Source organism: Marmota marmota, unplaced genomic scaffold, assembly GCF_001458135.2.
Source record: "Marmota marmota marmota unplaced genomic scaffold, marMar, whole genome shotgun sequence".
NCBI classification, from domain to species: Eukaryota; Metazoa; Chordata; class Mammalia; order Rodentia; family Sciuridae; genus Marmota; species Marmota marmota.
In genome coordinates, this window is record NW_026000196.1 from 17,302,770 (window position 1) to 17,323,266 (window position 20,497).

Here is a 20,497-nt window from a genome sequence, read left to right on the forward strand (position 1 = left end):
TAAAAATGGAATGATGTAGACATCTTCTAGGAAGAAAGTAGCATTGAGATAAACACGTCCTGTCTCCACATGAGCAGGTGGTGAGCAAACCCACCCTGCAGCAAATTCACTCCCTACCAAGGGAGGCAGCCTCAGCACCCAGGGAGTGTTCAACACCGCATACAGTTCCCAAGGAGCACCTCTCAGGTGGTGTCCACTCATGGTCACAGGACTGCAAAGAAATGAAGTGGATTTTTAAGCCAGGGTCTCTATGTTGATATTGCCATCATTGAATAATTATTTAATGGTCACCTGCTGGGTGTCCAATGTCATACCAGATGCACACTTGGGAGGAAGCATTTGCCTGTTATAGGATATTGCACTGACCACCTCTTCAGGCTGAAAGGATTCTAATAATTTTGCATTTGGGGAGAATTTTCTATTGTACTAATGCTACAGAATGATTCAAGGGCTTACTTGAGGAAGTTTTCAAGGTCATCTCGACTGCAGGAGGACCAAGAGAGGTCACTGGGGTTCCGGCCTTTTACCCACTCGCCCGACATGATGTGGGACCGGCCAGCACAGGATGAGTGGTCATCGTCATGGTTCATCCCCAAGCTGTCCAAAGAGAAGGAGGAGGAGAGAGGAACACTATGTTACAGGTGTCTCATTTCCAGGTCCAGGTTCAAGCACACTATGTACACTTAAGTCTAAATACAAGTGATATAGGGTGATAGCTGCTCTCACAGAGATCACAGCGGGAGTTTACAGAGAAATAAAGTGGTGATTAGCTCACAAAGTGAAAGAAAACTGATTGAACAAAGAGACAATATAAATAAATGAAAATCTTTAAATGAAGTGTGATAATTAACTGACATTATAGCTCTTAAACTCTCAACTCCTTTTTTATAATATTTATTTTTTAGTTGTAGTTGAAAACAATACCTTTATTTCACTTATTTATTTTTATGTGGTGCTGAGGATCGAACCCAGGGTTTTGCACATATGAGGCGAGCGCTCTACTGCTGAGCCACAAGCCCAGCCCTAAACTCTCAACTTCTGACGATCAGACTTCCTTACTCTAAATATTCCATTAGAGGTTCAAGTGTTTGGTATTTCTTGGAGATAAGTCACAGTGCTAAGGGCCAGTGGGAATCACCCAAGACACTCAGTTATCAAATGTCATGGGTTTGAGTTTTCAAGTTCATAAATAACTGTGGCTTTTTGGTTTTTCATATCTCTATACCTGGGTCTACCAAGATCAATCCCGTCACCTTCCCTGCCCATCTGGACCGGAAAGACAGCAGAATGCGTGACTAGGCATGGATAGTGGGCCACAGGCTGTAATCTGAACTATGAGTCACCAGAGTTCATATACGTCCCATCACTGCGAGGGGCTGAGATGCAGTTTACTGCACCAGAGAGCACAGTTTGCTGACTCATGATGCCCAGAGGGGAGACCTCGTGTGTGTAAGGATGCCTATTCTTTGCCAACAATCCCAATGGAGGAAAAAAAAAATCATGCTTTGGTTCATGTAAAAAATATTAGCTGCTTTTCAAGTGGCAGGTAATAGACCAGAAGAAAAAAGAATGGTGGACCAGCTGTCATTTATAGTGTCAAATCACAGCCAGCCTGTGAGAAGAGGTACTTATTAAAAAAAAAAAAAAAAACTACTCAGCAGAATAATGAAAACCATCTCTGGTTAAATCCCAGCTGATCCTCCTATTGAGAGGTCAGGTGTCCATCCACTTAAGGTAAAAAGAAGAGCCAAGAAATAATTAGATAATTCTGGCCAATAAAAATAATTTAGACATTTCCAGTAATTGCTTTGCTGAATAAAGAGGGTCCTATTTCTCAATGCAATTTCTCACTTTTTGTTTTTTTTTTTTTTTGGTGGACAACAGAGAATGATGATTTATATGGAATACATGGGAAAACAATTTTCTTTCAGTTTTAAAAAGAATTCTGTTAGAAATAAAAAGTTATTTAAAAGATATTCATTCTTTGCGCCTTAAATACATTCTTTTTTACTTTTACTCTCAGTATATTTCTTTTATTTTGAGGTTTACTTTTAAAAACTTTATGTGGTAAGAACACTAAATATGATATCTATCCTATTAAGGGTTTAAGCATACAATGCAGTATTGTTCACTGTAGTTTTAATGCACAGCAGCAGCTCTCTTGACCTATTTATCTTGCTTAGCTGAAACTTGATGCCCACTCATCCATCCCCTCTCCACTGCCCTCTCCTCAGCCCTTGGCAACCACCATTCATTCTATTTTTCAATTCCATGAATCTGACTATTTTAGATATCACATGTAAGTGAAATCAACAAGTCTTGTTCTTCCCATGATTGTTTCACTTCACTTACCGTATTGTAAAAAGTCAACCTCCAAAATACATAAGGAACTCCTATAAGCCAGTAGCAGGAAAAAATAATAACCTGATTTTAAAATGGGTTAAAGACTTGACTTAACCATTTCTCCAAAGATAACATACAAATGACCATCAGGTACATGAAAGGATGCTCAATGTCATTAATCAACAGGGAAATGCAAGTCAAAACCCTAATGAGATATCGCTTCATACCTTTATGATGTTTGTCATCAAAAAAACAAAGACAAGTACATGTAATGATGTGGAGAGATTGGCATGCCTGATCACTGATGGTTGGAATGCCCAATGGTGTAGTGTAACTGCTATGGAGAAAAAGTACCAAGGGTCCTCAAAAAAATTACAACAGAACTACTGCATGATCCAGCAATTTCACTTCTGGATATTTAATCAAAAGAAGTGAAAGCAGGATCAAAGATATATTAGCCAAGATGTGGAAACAATCTAAATGTCTATTGATGGATGCATGGATAAATGTGTTACATTCGTATAATAGAATATTATACAGTCTTTAAAAGGAAAAATTCTTCCATATGTAACAGCATGGATGAGCTTTGAAAACACTATGTTAAATGAAGTCAGATTTTTAGTTTTTTTCTGCCTGCTATGTATGTATGTGTACACATGTATGTATATGTATATGTATGCATGTGTATTTATCTCATATTAAGTTTTGAGGGAAGTGAATGTTTTTTAAAGTACATTTAGGTTATACAAGAATGACTTACCTTAGATGTAATGTATGGTTTGATTTGATATCAGTAAATAAAACTAGTGATGATGTTTTTAAACAGGTAGACTTAAAATTTTTGATGGATTTTAATGAAGTCTGCAAAATGTGTAGAAGTTATGAGATAGGAATTTAAGGATATGGAGAGAACACTGAGTCTCAAAAGAGAAATGCCCATAAACTGTTGGAACACAGAGCAAATAACTCATGAGCAATCTAGCCCATGACCTTGTACCCAAGTCCTTGCCTGGAGCTTGCTGACCGGCTGATGAAAAAGCAACGACACTGCAGGACAACCCCAAGGCAGCTGGAGGAACCACTGCTGTAGGGAGCATATGCATAAAGACGGTGGTGACCAATAAATGACCCTATCATTAAAATAGCAAGATGCATCCTCCTGGATGGAGATTTAAAATGCTAATGAGACATGTGATGGAGGAAGTAGCATAATTAGAACATTCCAAGGCAATGCACAAGGAAAACTGGTACAAAACTGCATAACCCTGCCCTGACTCCACCTCCAGCATAGCCCCCTTGCTGCTGGCCCTCCATAAATGCTAAAACTCCAGATCGAGATGGGGTGACTGACGCTCTTGAGACTTCCCACACTCCCACTCCCAAGTGAGTACTTTCCCTTTATAAAAGTTTCTTGCTCATCTGGTACTTGTACCTGGCACAACCTTAAATTATTTTTTGCACTTTTCTGTGATGTGGTCAAGAACCTAGAAAGTTTGAGTGGAGGTCTCCTCTGCTCCTGGAGACCTCCGTGGATCCCCATATGGTGATAATTATAGAAATATCTCATGAGAAAAATGGCTTCAGCCTTTATAATGTGGGGTAACTACTGCACATGGAATGGGTTAAACTGCTCTGTCTCCATCCAGCTTTGGCAGGGCAGTCCTTACTCAGAAAGAAGGAATGTTCCTCCCAATGGACAGACCCCAGAGTCCTCACCTGAATCCCAGACCAGAGACCCTATTTTGAACATGACCTTGCCCATGAAGGAAATGAAGCAAGTAAGTTCTATGTATAACAATGTCATGAAACACTAAGGGAACAGCCCAAGAGAAAGAAATCTTTTGTCTCTTAAGGAAGATTAATGATTTCCCCAAAGCCTAAAGTTCTGGGATTCTGAGCTGGGTCCTTGGGTAAATTATCTGGGAACTTACACAGCAGTTCCACTGGCCTTCCCCCACCCCTCCCCAGTCCTCCATCACAGAAACCCTTTCTTCCAAAACAGACCCAAATAAAGAAGGCCTCACGAGTTGTAGCTTGAAGAACATGTCAACTGTTACCAAATTTGCACGTTCCCCAACTAGGCGCAAGTCAATCTTATTTTCAGAAATGGTTAAACCCCTTAGTGGATCCCAATTCTACCTACAGGAATTCCCTCAAACCTCTTTCCCACCTTTCCAAACCTGGTCCACAATCTATGGAGAATCAATACACCATTTAATTATTCTATCTTTGCACTTTGAAAAACCACCTTCCATCTTCCCTAGGCAGGATCTTCTGAACCAGACAGGTTCCCCCCTGCCCCTCCCAACAAGGATATTTTGGAAAATGGCAGCCCAAGGAGATCCAAGCCCTGGGAGGATAGTCTCACCATGGGCATAGGGATGTTAGGCTTGAAACCACATCCAAGTTTTCTCTGATTTTCAGATTGGTTATAAAATAGAAAAGCCTCCTCTCCCCACACTTCTGGACTCTCCTGGCCAGACGCCCTGGTCTCTTAGGAGATTCGCAGGATGGTTACAAAAGTGCTCAGAAAAGTTGAATGTGCAGTCAGCGATTCTGCATCCACCAGCAGCACGTCCCTCTTCCAGCCTTCAGAAGAGGACTTCCCTGAAGAATGTTCCAGCCATCAATAGTGGGATTCTTGGCTTTCCAGAGCCTGTCTCTAATATAGATCACGCCTGATCTATTTTAAAAATGTTAAAATGCTAACAAAGTGCCTCATAAATTTACAGTTTGATGAACTAGCACTGGGCTGGGAGTCTTGATACTTGAGGTTTATATAAACTACTGCTTAGGTTATTTTTAGTTTAAACTAAAGATTACCTGACAGAAAATTTCATGTTATTTTAGGTTTATGTCCCAGGGCATCTATTATTTCTGGCAATGATATATTTAACAAAAACGTGTAGCATTAAGTATGCACAGTAATTTTAACTCTAAATGTCTGTGGGATTGAGGGCACAGGTGGGCCTGGTGTCACATGTATCAGACATAATAATAACTTAATGGCCTTGAGTTTATTTTATCTTAAAACAAAATAACATGCTACTTCTGTATTTGCTTCTGGAAATCCCTAGTGAACCCTGGAGGGAGTTCTGAAAGTATTACACTGTTCCACCCCTTCTGTCTACCTCAAAGGCTCTTCCTTCACTCGTGGTTACAGTGTGTGGAGAAGAGACATCAAATGCATGGTCGTTCAGAACTCCTCCATGACTTCAGGATAAAATTTGATAAACCTCAGAGTCGCCTTTCCCCTCAAAACATCTTCTAGCAATAGGGCCAGTCCTCATCCAGGGGTTCTACATGTTTAGAGTCACCCAACCATAGATAGAAAATATTTGTAAAAAAAATTAGAAAACTACATCTGAATACACACAGACTGCTTTCTTGTCGTTATTCCCTAAACAATACAACATAACAACTACTCACATAGCCATTGCGTGGAATTCCATATCATAAACCCCCTAGAGGTGATTTTAGGTGTTGTGAAGGATGCACGTAGGTTCTATGCATACACTACAGCATTTTATTTAAGGGACTTCAGTATCTGTGCATTTTGGTATCCAAGGAGAGTCCTGGAACCAATTCCCCACAGATACCAAGTGACAAACTGTATTAATTTAGAAGAAATGCTCTAGATAAGTTGGTCTTATATCAGATTCTTCCCCTGCTGTACCCATAAAGAAACACTAACCCTCCAAAAAAAGATAGAATGATTATTTTTAACCATCAATATGCCTTAACCAGATGAGATTAATTTCAATTCCACCTAGACTTGGCAATTTCAAGTCCTTAGAATCTTATTTAATAATCTTCCCACTAACAAATAGTACCAACAGCTAGATTTCTCAGGGAAGGTTTGTCTCAGCCAATGGGAAATGGCTTGGCTTCCGGCCCTCATTAATTTAATTAGTAGTTAAAAATAAGGGCATGGTAAAAATTTAAAGGATACCAAGGGTATACGATGAAATCGACCTGCTCACCACACCTCCAGCTTCCTAGGCTCCTGCTGCCTCCTCAGAGGGAACTGCTGAGATCAATTCTTCTAGGGGCAGCTTTTTTAATGGGCATTGGAAACCAGCCCCCAGCATTTCCTCTCCCCTTCAAAGGCCAGTGCAGAGGAGGGGATTAGCTGACCTACAGGAGGGGTTGCAGCTAAGAGGGAATCTGCTGCTTCCCAAAGTTCAAAGACCTCTCAGGGACATCAAAGGGCACAGGATGCTCCAGGCAGTAGAAATTCTAAGGACAGGCTGCTTCCTGCACCTAATGACCATTACCCCCTTCCTTTCCTAAAGCCACACACAAGGAGGGGCTTTATGGTCTAGTTATTTGGTCTCTGCTTTTTCCCTCCTGTCAGAGGGCTAGGGAAGGGATAGGGTTGGGAGTGTGTACTTCTCCACCCCCACTCCAGGACTGAGATGCACATCAGAGGGCAGAGAGTGACCCCACCCCTGCCAAATCCCTCAATACCCCAGGAGCCAGGGGTATTGCTCATGCCTTTTGTCCATCTGGAACTCCTGTCTACTCAGAGGTCCAGTTTTCATGTCTCTTCCTTCCTGCAGTGGCCCTTGATGCTTGAGAGGGATCCCTCCAGACTGAACTCCTGACCACCAGAAGTCCCTCTTGAGGCCTCTCAGAGCCAATATGAAAGTGGGATTTATCATTCTTCACACCTCAGAAGTCCAGAAACTCCTCAAAGCAGACCCAGTGATAACCACACTGAAGGGGCTGATGAGTGTGTGGAAATTGATGGAACCCATAGACCAAACAAAACCAAAACAGTTTGACCATGTCTAACAACTTCCATTAAAAGGTTTTTCTCCCATGGAATGATGGTCTGTGCCCATGTTCCTGAAGTGGCTGGCTGCGCCCGAGAGCACCACCTCAGCATGGAATCCTGGTAAGCCCTCTCCCCTGAGTACATAATAAGCCAGAAGCAAGCAGCCACATCTTCCAGCAGAATCAGAGTTCTAATGGGGACTTTAGCATTCCTTCAAGGCTCTGAGGCAACTTATGTCCTAATACAACACAAAATGAGGAAGTCAGGACAGAATTTCAAAGGCAAATAGTAGAATATTAAGAACAAGAGGAACCTACCTCTGTTTCTATAATGCGTTAGTTTTTCAAAAGTGGATACACAATGGAATCTCCTAGAAGATTTTAGAAAGCACTGGTGACTATTTTCTAGCACCAGAGGATCTGATTCCATTGGCAGGAAGCATGACTTAGGTATCTGAAATTTTAAGAGCTCCCAGGTGATTGTAACATCCACCAAAGTTTGAGAACCACTACTACAGCACGGATTGGTGGTGTTCAAACTTCAATGCACACTAGAAACCCCCGGGTGTGAAAATTTAGATTGCTGGCCCCACCCCAGTTTCTGATTCAGGCATTGCACATGGTATATGAGCAGGAGGAATGAAGATTCCTACTTCTATTACGTTCCCAATTAATGCTGAAGCTGCTGGTGAGGTTGTTGTAGTTTCGAACTGGAATGTCCCCCCCAAAGGCCCATAAGTTACATAAAGGATTGGCCCCCAGCTAGGGGATATTGAGAGGTTGAAGATACTCTTAGAAGTGGGACCTAGTAGGAGTTCTTCTGGTCACTGGAGGTGTGCCCATGAAGGGGAAAGAGGAGCCCAGCTCTTCTCCTCACTTCCCAGCCAGGAGGTGAGCAGCTTGCTCTATCACATGCTCCTGCCAGGATGGGCTGCTTCACCACAGGACCAAAAGAATGGGGCCAAGCAACCATGAACTAGACTCTGAAACCATGAGCCAAAATAGACCTTTCCTCCCTTTAAGTTGATTATTTCAGATATTAGTTACAGTCACACAAAGTTGACCAACACAGCAGCCAAGCAGACCTCAAGAACCATGACTGATAAGGAATTCTTCATACTAGTAAGCACCCCTAATAGGTTATCAGCCCTTGTTGATCAGGTAAGAATCACCTGGAACGCTTGGAGGTATCGGCCCACTTGCCAAAGCTACAAATACCTGCTGCGTACTCTAGATCAGGATCTGCGAGGAGGGGCTCCCAGGTGTGCTAGTGTACCACTGGGGCCAAGAATGTCTCCTCTAGAAACAGGCTGCCTATGAATAGCCCAGGTAGAGCCAGCACCATCACTCTTTCCTCTTCTGAGCTGAGACCTGCCTTTGTGCAGCTTCCAGACACAGATTCCAGCCTGCCATCTTAGCAACCACTGATCAACCCCTCTTGGTGATGCAACAGAGTTCAAATATTTGAGGTCTTTCTCATGTCCCCATTTGATCTCTCCTTTTTGCCCACAAAGTCCAAAGCGAAGTACAAGTTGATAGCCAATGACAAGAATTCTCACCGAGATTTTAGCCAAACAACACAAGATTTATAATAACCACTTCTTGTTTAGTCAAAGTCAAAATTCAGACTGTTATTTCTGCCCAGATTGTCAGATTTCTGGATGAGACCAGGGAGGACATTAGTGTTGGCAGTTTCTGGATGCACTCAAAATACAAGGCCCAAATACTGCCCATGTAGTCCAGCCTGATGGTAAATAGTTTAAGGAGCAGAAAAAGTTCAGGAACTATAATAACACTACAGCTATATTATTAAATATAGTCGGGTGCTGCTTAACAACGGGGACCCATTCTGAGAGTCGCATCATTAGGCAGAATCGTAACACATCCTGTTACACGTCTGCTGCTGTGAGAACATCATAGAGTGTACTTACACAAGCTAAGACGGCTGCACATCACCAGGCCATATAATTTTACGGGACCACTGTCACATATATGGTCCAAATTGACCACTGACTGACTGAAAAGTCTCCATGCAGCGTATGGCCACACTAGCTTATGTGACTCTTTCTCAAGTATCCTGGGTATTATACAGACAAACTGTTTTTCTAACAAAAGGCTTTCTTTTTAAAATTTCCATGCAGTTGAGTCTTTGGGGGCTCTGTTACTGGTATTTCTTTCATTCTCTCACTCTCTTTTTTTCTTTTTCGAAGCTGTTCTTAAGCAATACTTTTTAATCTTTAAAAAAAATCTTCACTTCCCCTAGTATAAATTACAGCTTCTTGCAGTAATCACTACTGCTTAACTGGCATTCAATTTACAGGATAAAAATATATTCTTTTGGCCCTCTTAATGATTGTGTACACAACTTGTCCTCAAACCATCTCTGGATTTTGGCTCAAAGCAACTATCATGTTCCGAGGATGGAATGTGGTTTCAAGTAATGCCAAGTCTTGCATAAGCAATAATTGATATTTTTGCTAGCGGCAACTTTGTAGTTGATAACGGGTTATTAAAACAGGAAAAGAGGCCCTGCCCACAAAATCTCATCTGAGATGTAAAAGGTGTTCCAGACAAAAAGCCTCCTGGTGTCAAGAAAGGGTGGTTCCAGCAGGTCCCATATCTTTCAGAATGTGTGGCCCCAGGGAAAAGGCAGCAAAGATGCCTACAAGTTCCAGCATCTGCCCACCTGCCAAAGCCCTCTTGCATTCCAGCCACAGGCATCCCAGCCCTAGAACAACTCGATTGCACCTTCACAGTGAAACAGGAATCAGAAGTAGTTCTTTCAAAAAGAACTTTGACATTGGCCTTTATTTAAATGTCTGATTTCAACTTTTGCTGACAGAATAGATTAGAAACAAAGTTGGCAACCCTGATATAGTAGAGACTAATTGATCCTGACCAGAGCTGTCCAAGAAACAGCATTCTATCCTTACCTTTGGCCACCCCTTTCCCAAATAAAAGGCCAAAAGACTTTCCTTCTATTCCAACTAGGATGTGAGTGAGATTTTGCTGAATTTAATGCAGCAGAGGGATCATGCGTCTACAAGTACCATAGTTCCCTCTTGTTGCATTTTGAGTTCTTCAGGAGAATCCTAATTCTTCAGGAAAATAAAACCAACATTTCAACCCTCAATGAATAAAGAGAAACAGACAAAGAACAGCAACTGTCTTGTAAGGGATGGTGAGGGAATGTGTGTAGGATAGCATGGAGACTTTAACCTTGAGGATAAATTTATGTGGCCTTGTCACCTCTATCACATCAGCACCAATTCTGGCTTCAGCGTGACAGTTTTGTCTACGTGAATGGTGCCCCCAGAGCATGCAATGTGCCAGCCCTGCTTATTGCTTGGCAAGACTTCCAATGCTTTCCTTTTTTTTCTTGACCCTCCATTTCCATTGTACATTCATTCTCTGCAGTGTCACAGGAATATAAACACTTATTTTTGGCTCTTCTTTTTAATGGTACAAGAAATTATGAACTGGATTAACCCAGCAGCCCAAACAAGATAAAAGAACCCCTAGACTGGGTCCTGTCTTGTGATCTGTCTTCCAAACCACGTTGCTGAGGCCATGTGACCAAAGTCAACTGATCCATGTGTGTGTGGATCTTCTCTGCTTCTACATTGAAATTTCTTCCTGAGTCAAGCCAAGTCCTCATTGGGTTTTCTGTTGCTATTACAGAACACTTGAAACTGGCTAATTTGTAAAGAATAGAGATTTATTTTGGCTCTCAGTTCTGGATGTCAGGAAATCTGAGATACACTGGCTATATCTTGTGGGCTTCTGGTGAGGGAAAATGAAAGGAAATAGGCACACGCAGAATAGAGAAAGGAGGCCAAATATGGTGTTTCTATGATAAAGGCACTCATCTATTCACTAATCTATTCCACCTCTCACTGGGCCCCACCCCTCCAATATGAACTCACTGATGAATTGAGTCTCAACAGGAGTTTTGGTAGGGGCAAACCATTTTCAAACCATAGCATCCAGTGCTCAGTAGCATGTCTCATGCACCGGAATTTTCTGTGAGCTACATCAATTGCTGGTCAAGTCCTGGGGACCTATGGGTCACATTATTCTCCATCTTCCCTGCTCCACATGCCCTGGTTCCGAATGGTACCATAACTATGGCACATGAGTCCAAACTAGAAATGACCATCTCCAGATGGGAGGACAAGAAGTGTGAAACCTCAAAGACCAAAACCAGGAAAGGCACGTCAACTCATTCCACCCCACTGCTGAGAAAAGAGAGCACTCCTTAGACACACCTGCAGCAACACCTGCCCCCTCCACTCTCCCTTCAAGTGGCTTTCTCTTTGATTATAGGTAAGGTCAAGGAAATCTGGGTAAGAAAATAGAACCCATGACAACCTGGGCTCTTTTCCAAAAGAAAATGAGTGTCACTGTATGAGGATGAGTCAGATCTGCATTGTCTACATGTCCAGACTCATCAGTCAGAGACCAACTGATCCCTAATGGGGAAGAGCCCTAATGATGGCATTGAATCAAGAACAGTGATTACTACTGATGGTGAAATGTGGTGATGGACACAAAGTGCTTCAAACGGTGTGCAACACAGAGGAATGGCTCTGTTGGTGCTATTGTCTTGAGGAGGAGGGGAAGGATGATCATGAAAACCGCTCACAATAGTGAGCACAGGGTCTTAAACTTGGCTGCGTTCTCAAATCACCTAATGAGCTTTTCTAGAAACACAAGATGCCTAAATTCTACCCATAGAGATTGTGATTTAATGAATGTGAGGCCTGGACATCTGGATTTTTAAACGTCCCCCAAAGCATTGTCTCTTTCCTCTTTTAACTTTTGGAATAATTATAGATTCACTAGAAGTTGAAAAGAAAAATACAGGTAGGTTCTGTACTGTCTTCTTCATCCTTTGGATATTGAACCAGTCTTGCATGTGTGAAATAAATCCTACCTGATCATAGTTTAGTAATTTTCATATCTACCTACCTAGATAGATATGTAGATACATATAAATTATTGTATTCAGTTTGCTAAAATTTTGTTGAGGAACTTTCCCGAAACATTGGTCTACAATTTTCTTGTGTTCTATCTTGTGGTATCAGACGAATATTGGCCTCATAAAATTAATTGGAAAACGCTACTTTCATTCCTATTTTCCAGAAGAGATTATAAAAAAATTGATGTTAATTCTTCTTTGGATGTTTGGTAAAATTCTTCAGTGAAACCATGTTGGCTTGGAGATTTGAGGGGAGCTCTTATTTCAGGCTTTTCAAGTTTTAGTCTAAGTTTTTAAATATTTTAAACTGACACATTAAATACATAAAAATTGTACATACTCATGAGGTACTGTGTGATGGTTCAATACATGTTTATGTTGTGTAATGGTTAATGCACTTATCTCCTCAAAAGATAAGCTCAACTTCTTTAATAGACACAGGTCTATTTAGGTCATCTATGTCACCATGCTGAGTTTTATTAATTTGTAGTTTTCAAGTAATTCATCCATTTCTTCTTAGTTGTTCAGTTTATGAACATAGTTACTGTTCTTTATTATCCTTTGGGGGGTGTAGGATCTATGATGCCCCTTTTTGTTATTGATATTAAGGACGATTCTTCTCTCTTAATCTTCATCAATCTTATTGGAGGTTAATAATTTTTTATAGAACCATTGTCTTTCATTAATTTTCTCCATTGTTTTCCTGCTTTTTCATTTATCTCTTGCTCTTACCTTTACTACTGCTTGCTTTGGGTTTATTTGCTCTTCTTTTTCTACTTTCTTGAGGTAGTAATTTAGATTTGCAACCTTTCCTCCTTAAACTTCTCTCTTAGCACTGTCTTTAGCCGAATTCCACAAATTTTGATGAGTTGTACTTTCGTTTTCATTCAGTGCTATGTACTTTTTATTTCATTGAAATTTATTTGATCCATGGATTATTCAGAAGTGCGCTGTTTAATTTCCAAGTCTTTGGAGATTTTCCTATTGCCCTTCTGTTATCGATTTATAGTTTGATTCTGTTATGGGCCAGAGACAATACTCTTGTCAGATCTCAATTCTTTTAAACTTGTTAAGATCTTTGGCCGAGAATATGGTATGTCTTGTTCCCATGGGAGCTTGAATAGAATATATATTTTGCTGTTGATGGATGGAATGTTCTGTAAATGTTAACTAGATCCTGTCGGTTGATAGGATGTGAACAACACTTTCTGATTTTCTGCCTAATACTTTTATCAAGTGCTGAGAGGGATGTGTTGAAATCTCCAGGTATAGGCTGTGAATTTATCTATTTCTCCTTTCAACTCAGTTTTGGTTTCATGAATTCTGAATCTCTATAGTTTGGTACATGCTCATTTAGGGTTCCTTAATTGGTTAGTGGGTTGACATTTTTTATCATTATGTAATGTTCCTTTTCACCTCTAGTAATTATCTTTCCTCTGAAGTCTACCTTTTCACATTGCCATTCTTGCTTTTTAAAATTTTATGTTTTCATCATATATATTCCCACCTTTTCCTTTTAACCTGTGTCATTATGCTATAGGTGACTTTCCCATAGATAGCAGATAGTTGAGTCATGCTTTTGAACCCATTCTGCCTGTGATTGTCTTGCAATTGGAGTATATTTCAGATGATTTAGAGTAATTACTAATATCTTCAGAGTTAGATTTGCCATTTTACTATTTGTTTCCTATTTTTCTTTTTTTATTCCTTTCTCTTGGGTTAATTGAATGTTATTTATAGTACCCCTTTATGTTTTATAGAATATCACTTTGCACAACTGTCTCAGTTGTTGTTCTAGGTGTTACCATATACATATATAACTTATCACAGACAACTAGTATTGACATTTTACCACTTTGAATACAATATTAAAATACTCTATTTAGATTCTTTTACCTCCTTAACTCTTAAAATTGTCTGAAGTATTTTTTTTCTACAGACATTCTATGTTTCAACTGTTGCTTCAATAGAATATAATTTAAAGACCTAATTAGGTGAACAGTCTATTAATATGAAGTTATACATTTACCACTTTTGTTACTGTTATTTCCTTTTTGAAGGTCTCAGGCTCCTTCTGTCAATCATTTTCTTTGGAGAGCTTCCTTCAGCCATTCTTTAAGTATTTGTCTATTAGCCATAAATTCTATTAGATTTTTCCTTTTCTGAGAATGTCTTTCATGACCTCTTTATTCTTAAGAGACAGTTTTTCTGGACATAAAATTAGAAATTGAACCAGGCATGGCAGCACACACCTGTAATCCCAGCTACTCAGGAGGCAAAGCCGAAGAAAATAGTTTCTAGGCCAGCCTCAGCAACCGAACAAGACCCTGTTTCAAAATAAATAGACTTGCCTAGCATGTGAGCAGCCCTGGGCTAGACGCCTAGCACTGCAGCAGGAAGGAAAAACCATGGTTTCAGATAAGAAATGCATAGCACAACACTATTTCTTTCTGTTTTTAGGATTTTTTTCTTTGTTCTTTAATTTTAAGGAGTTTAATATTCATGTCTGGGTGTGAACTTTTTTTAGGGTATATTCTATTTATGGTTCATCTGTCTTAAATCTGTAAATTTATGTATTTCACTAAAAAGACAGGAAGTTTTCAGCCATTGATTCTTTCAATATTTTTTAGTGATTTGTCATTCTTTCTCCTCTGCTTCTGGATTCATAATATAAATTTCAATCAGCCCACAGATATCTCAATCTCTTTTATTTTTTTTCAGTATATTTTCTGTTATTACTGAGAAAACTATACTGCTATGTCTTTAAGTTCACTGATTCTATTCCCTGTATTACTAAGTCCATCCAATAAGGGTATTTATTGTGGTGGTTGTTATAGTTTTCTTCAGTTCTATAATTTCCACTTAGTTCTGTATACTTCAATTTCCTTGCCGAGATTTTTCTGTTTTTGTTTCAAGAAAATTTGTAATTAATTATTGTGCACACTTTCGTGGCTTAAAATCATTGTCATCTAATTCCTGTATCTGTCATTGGTGTCCAGATAACTGACTTTCTTAAATTATTACTTTCCTGGACCTGGTATGACAAATGATTTTCATCCATATACTGCATTACTTTGGTTATTATTGTAGGCGATACTTGATACTATTTATTTTTTAAATATTTAATCGATTTTATTTTTTAAATACATGACAGTGGAAATGCATTACAATTCTTATTACATATATAAAGCACAATTTTTCATATCTGTTTGCATATAAAGTATGTTGACACAAATTCGTGTCTTCATACATGTACTTTGGATAAAGATGTCCATCACATTCCACCATCATTTCTAACCCCTTGCCCACTTCCTTTCCCTCCACCCCTCTGCCCTATCTAGAGTTTATCTATTCCTCTATGCTCCCCCTCCCTACCCCATTAAGGATCAGTCACTTTATATCAGAGAAAACATTCTGCATTTGTTTTGGGGGGATAGGCTAACTTTACTTAGCATTATTTTCTCCAATTCCATCCATTTACCTGCAAATGCCATGATTTTATTCTCTTTTGCTGAGTAATATTCCATTGTGTATATATGCCACATTTTTGTAATCCATTCATCTACTAAGGGGCATTTAGGTTGGTTCCACAGTTTAGCTATTGTGAATTGTGCTACAATAAACATTGATGTGGCTTTGTCTCTGTAGTATGCTGTTCTTAAGTCCTTTGGGTATAGTCTGAGGAGAGGGATAGCTGGGTCAAATGGTGGTTCCATTTCAAGTTTTCCAAGGAATCTCCATACTGCTTTCCATATTGGCTGCACCAATTTGCAGTCCCACCAGCAATGTATGAGTGTGCCTTTCCCCCCACATCCTCGCCAACACTTATTGTTGTTTGTCTTCATAATAGCTGCCATTCTGACTGGAGTGAGATGGTATCTTAGAGTAGTTTTGATTTGCATTTCTCTAATTGCTAGATATGATGAACATTTTTTTATATATTTGTTAATTGATTATATATCCTCTTCTGAGAGGTGTCTGTTCAGGTCCTTGGGCCATTTATTGATTGGGTTATTTGATTTTTTATGCTTAGCTTTTTGAATTCTTTATATACTCTAGAGATTAGTGCTCTATCTGATGTATGAGGGGTAAAAATTTGCTCCCAAGATGTAGGTTCTCTATTCACCTCACAGATTGTTTCTTTTGCTGAGAAGAAACTTTTTAGTTTGAGGCCATACCATTTATTGATTCTTGGTTTTAAATTTTTTGCTATAGGAGTCTTATTAAGGAAGTTGGGGCCTATTTAAATCTACTATTTTAGGTTAAATGTGTAGGTGTGGGACTATTTTTGAGAGCTTTAGTTCCAACAACAATTTCATTTTCAGTTCTGCAATGTTATTCTGATCTGCTTTTTCTGGTGTCACTAGGGCTCCTCTTCAGTCCCTGCTGGTGACATCCACTAGGGCTGAAGGTACTTCCCTGGGTTGCCAGGCCCCCTGCTGCACTAGATTAGGAAGGAAGATGCTTGCTGAGTCTGAGTCTCCTTATGCTTCTGGTGGAAAGGCAGGGAGACTAGGGTTTCACTGCAGCTGCTGTGTGCAGACTGGACTACCCACCAGTGTCCCAGTCATGGAGCAACTGTTGGGTTGGCCCAAGGTGGGTGGGTGCTGCTGCTACTCCAAGTAGACTGGAAAGCCTACTGTGTTTATGGAGTGAGTGTTGGAGATCCATAGTAGGTCTTTGTTGGGCTTTGCCTTCCCATCCCTTGGCCATTGAGAGTATGCTGTTCCTGTGTTTTATGTCTAAGATTACTGATAGTTCCAGGTTGTAGGCCTTGAGGTGCCCAGTCCAGGATACATGGGAGATAAAAAGAAACCCAAGGAACTCACCATGTTGTCCTTCCTCAAGTCCTGAGGTCCTCGGCCAGTCTGCCTCCCTCTTTCCAGTTCTCTTTTCATTGCTGTCTGTTGAATAATTCCCAGAGGACTCAGCTGTACTTGGAAGGGAGAAGCAGGGAAAAGCGAGTCTATGCCATCGCGTTCCAGTGCCAGAAGGTGGCATTTTCTTTTTGAATCCTCCTACCAATGTTATGAGGGAAGAACTATCAATTTCCCAATATACAGATGAGGAAATGGAGGCCTGTGGAGGTTCAGACACTTGCTCAACCTAGGGCAAAGCTGCCTTCAGAAATTTTTTTCTTTGAAGACTTGAATTAAAGCTGCAGACTCTGGCTACTCATTTGATCACAACCTTTGAATCCCTGGGGACAGTGTGGGCCTTGCTGCTCCTCTGTGCCTGCTAACTGCTACTGCTGCACCCTGGGAGCTCTGCTCTTTCCTCTGGTCCATCATCACCAGAACAGATCTCCCAAATCCCCTTGTTGTAGCCACTCCCCTCTCGAGGCCTTGATGAAGGCCCTGGGGCCTCTCTGTGGCAGGTATGACAGGGCCTGGTCCTGCTGTACCCCAGGTCCCTGTCTCCCCTCCTCCTGTTTCAATGACTCTTCCTAGTCTTCTCTCCCCCCTTATCTTGTTCTGATGTTGCTCCTGGGTCTCTAAATTAGGACTCTTCTTCACGGTGCCCATTCTTGTTCTCCTGGATGAATCCACCTGCTTCTTCCTTAGGGGTTTCTAAAATGGCCTTTTAAGGGGTCAACCGCTTCTGTACCTAACAGTCTGCAATCCCAAATAAATAGCTTGTTGCAGACCATCCTACTTCCCATGTGTATCATACCCTTAAGTGATCAGTTTCGTAAGTACAGCAATGCACTCTGAGAGCATTGCTGTCTTGACCAGAGGCCCTAGACCCAGTGATAGCAGTGTCAGTGGCAAGGTCTGCCTGCCTGAATCAAAGCCCTATTCCACCCCGTAAAAGCTCTGGGATCATGGCAAGTAGTTTAAATTCTTGCCTCAGTTCCCTAACCTGTAGAATGGGGCAAATGATAGAGTTGCTCCTCAGTATCTGAGGGGGACAGGTTCCAGAACCTCCTGAAGATACCAACATTCATGGATACTCAAGTCCCTCATATGAAATGGTGCAGAGTTTGCAGAAAATCTACACACATCCTCCTGTAAACTTTAAATCACCTATAAATGGCCTATAATACCTAATACAATATAAATGTTATATAAATAGTTGCTATGCTGTATCATTTAGGAAATAGCAAGAAAGAGTTCTTATGTGCTCAGCACAGATGAAATATTTTCCAAATATTTTCCATCTGCAGTTGACTATATCTACAGATGAAAAACCCACAGACACAGAGGGCCAATTGTGTTTACCCCATGGGATGGCTGGGAGATGGAATGAATTATTAGATGTAAAACAATGAGAACAAGCTTGAATAATAGAATTGTGTGATCTGCCACTGTTCAGTGGGGTATATGTGCTGTAGGCTTTGCCTGGGTGCCTAAAAGTCCATGGCATGCACTGCCCATATCCTGGTCTTTCTCGCTTCCATGTTGTCTCCAAACAACTCAGGTTGAGAAAAATCAGCAGAGCCCTTCATACTTCTGAAGAGCTCTATCTATGAGAACTTTCTTCCTGCCACTAAGGTGATAGTTCGTTCCTGTATCTGAGTATACCAGTCCAAATCCGCCATCTCGGGCCATACAGAGACCCCTTGTGCCCAGGCTGCTCTCAATATGTACCCAAGTCCCTAGATCCTTTGCATACCTCTCCAACATAAAGATGACTCTCAGTTCTTCCAGATGTTTCCTTTACCATTCCCTTCCCGTACACACAGATGTTCTCTTGGTTCCTGAAGTCCTTAAAACAGACTTACCATACTGCAAATAGTCTCCCAGTGCCCCTCAATCTCTGAAAGGCATGGCAGAATGACCACTGCCTCGCTTAGTGTTTGAGAGGAGGCTTGTGTTGATGTAGCCTAGGAAGGCACTGGTTTTGTGTGCATGCAGCTAAAAACCATAACCCTTCATGTAGAGGATGTTAAATGATCTCCTGTTCTCACTCTAATCTACTGGCCATAGCTGCCTGTGGAGTTAGGAAGGTTTAGAAGCTGGGACTCAGTGGAAATTTCTCCTGGGATCAATTAGTAATGTCTGTCAATAGAATATAACAAAGAAACAGAGACCAGTGTGTTTGCTGGCAGTAAATGCAAATTTTTCAAGCACATTGCCAGTAAGGCATGTTCCTACCATCCTGTATATTACAATCCAGTTGAACTGGGACTTATCCTATATTAAGTGCCATTCAGAAAGCTGTAAGACATATGGTTAGTTCAGGGTCTTCAAAACTGCAAAGGGCATGAGCCCTGACACTATCACTTACCAAGGGAGTTCCTCTGGGTCTCATTTTCTTTTCTAGAAAATGCAAATACCACTACAATAGGGCTAGGGTGAAGAAGAAATCATACATCGCTGCATTTGGCCACTTCTCCATGTGGTTGAGAACTTTGTGTATCCTGTAAATTTGCACACTGACCACCTCACATATTTGTGCATCTCAATGTCTGATGAGCAGGTTGCCGTCTCTATAGCCAGGTCACGAACAGAATATTCAATCAAGCAGCAATTACAGTGATCCCCATGGCAGGTGGGCAGCATCTCTCCCACACAGACATCTCTCCACTAATAAGCACATTTTGAGTAAGACTGTCCAACAGTTACAGATTCACGTAACTGCAGTATCCAGTTTATAGTTCTCCAAATTCCCCTTAAGGAATGTTAAGATTTTTGAAGAAACCTGGGAGAAATTTACATTCCTTGTCTCTGCACAATCCTTAGCTGACTTCTAGGATTGCCTCTTTCATTTCAGAAATCTCAGAAATTATGTTTGATGAGCCATTCTGTAGTCTTTCCCACAAACAATATTAATAGTCTGAGTCTCGAATGTATGCCATTTGTCTCATTTCCCATTTGCAAGATGGCACTGGTCTATTTTTAGTGTTCAACACTCTTTGCGCTTCCTTTATTGCTCCTCCACAATTATCAATGTGGTCTGGCACTCTCCTTTAAAAATGAGTTCCTTCTATCTGGATAAAGACAGCCCAAGTTATGTGAAGCCACGGGTTGACCTGTTATCTAGACTTTGGTTGCAAGTGGTACAAGGTGTATGGTACAACCTTAGTCTGCATAAAAAGCAGGTAAGAATTGCAGATAAGACATGATGACATGCCCGACAATACGACAGGTTTTATAAAGCACTATGCTTTAAATTACAGAAGGCAGCACCTGTCAGGGGATGACTCTTCAAGGGATAATGTGCTCGTGTGTTCAAATAGGGTTTATTAAAACCCTTTAAGACCCCCCATAGGTTGAAATACAATCACTTTGAGGCGGCTCTTTCATTTTCTTTCTATTTTGGTAACCAGCTTTCCTTCCTGAGCCCCATTTCAAAAGGAAATGGATTATAAAATCACTTTGTAGGAATTGCTATACGCACAAAACAAAGTCCACTCAAGATTAATGTCAAGGCTCAAACCCCAAGAGGTGG

The 20,497-nt window shown here is 40.7% G+C and overlaps 1 protein-coding gene across 1 annotated transcript in view; it reads right to left on the reverse strand.

Annotated features, from left to right (window-relative positions):
• The window catches only part of Adamts17 (ADAM metallopeptidase with thrombospondin type 1 motif 17), a 344,255-nt gene that overhangs the window by 159,361 nt on the left and 164,397 nt on the right, over positions 1 to 20,497 (reverse strand). The window contains 1 exon segment of the mRNA XM_015493124.2: positions 457 to 597. Coding sequence (XP_015348610.2) covers positions 457 to 597 — 141 coding nt within the window.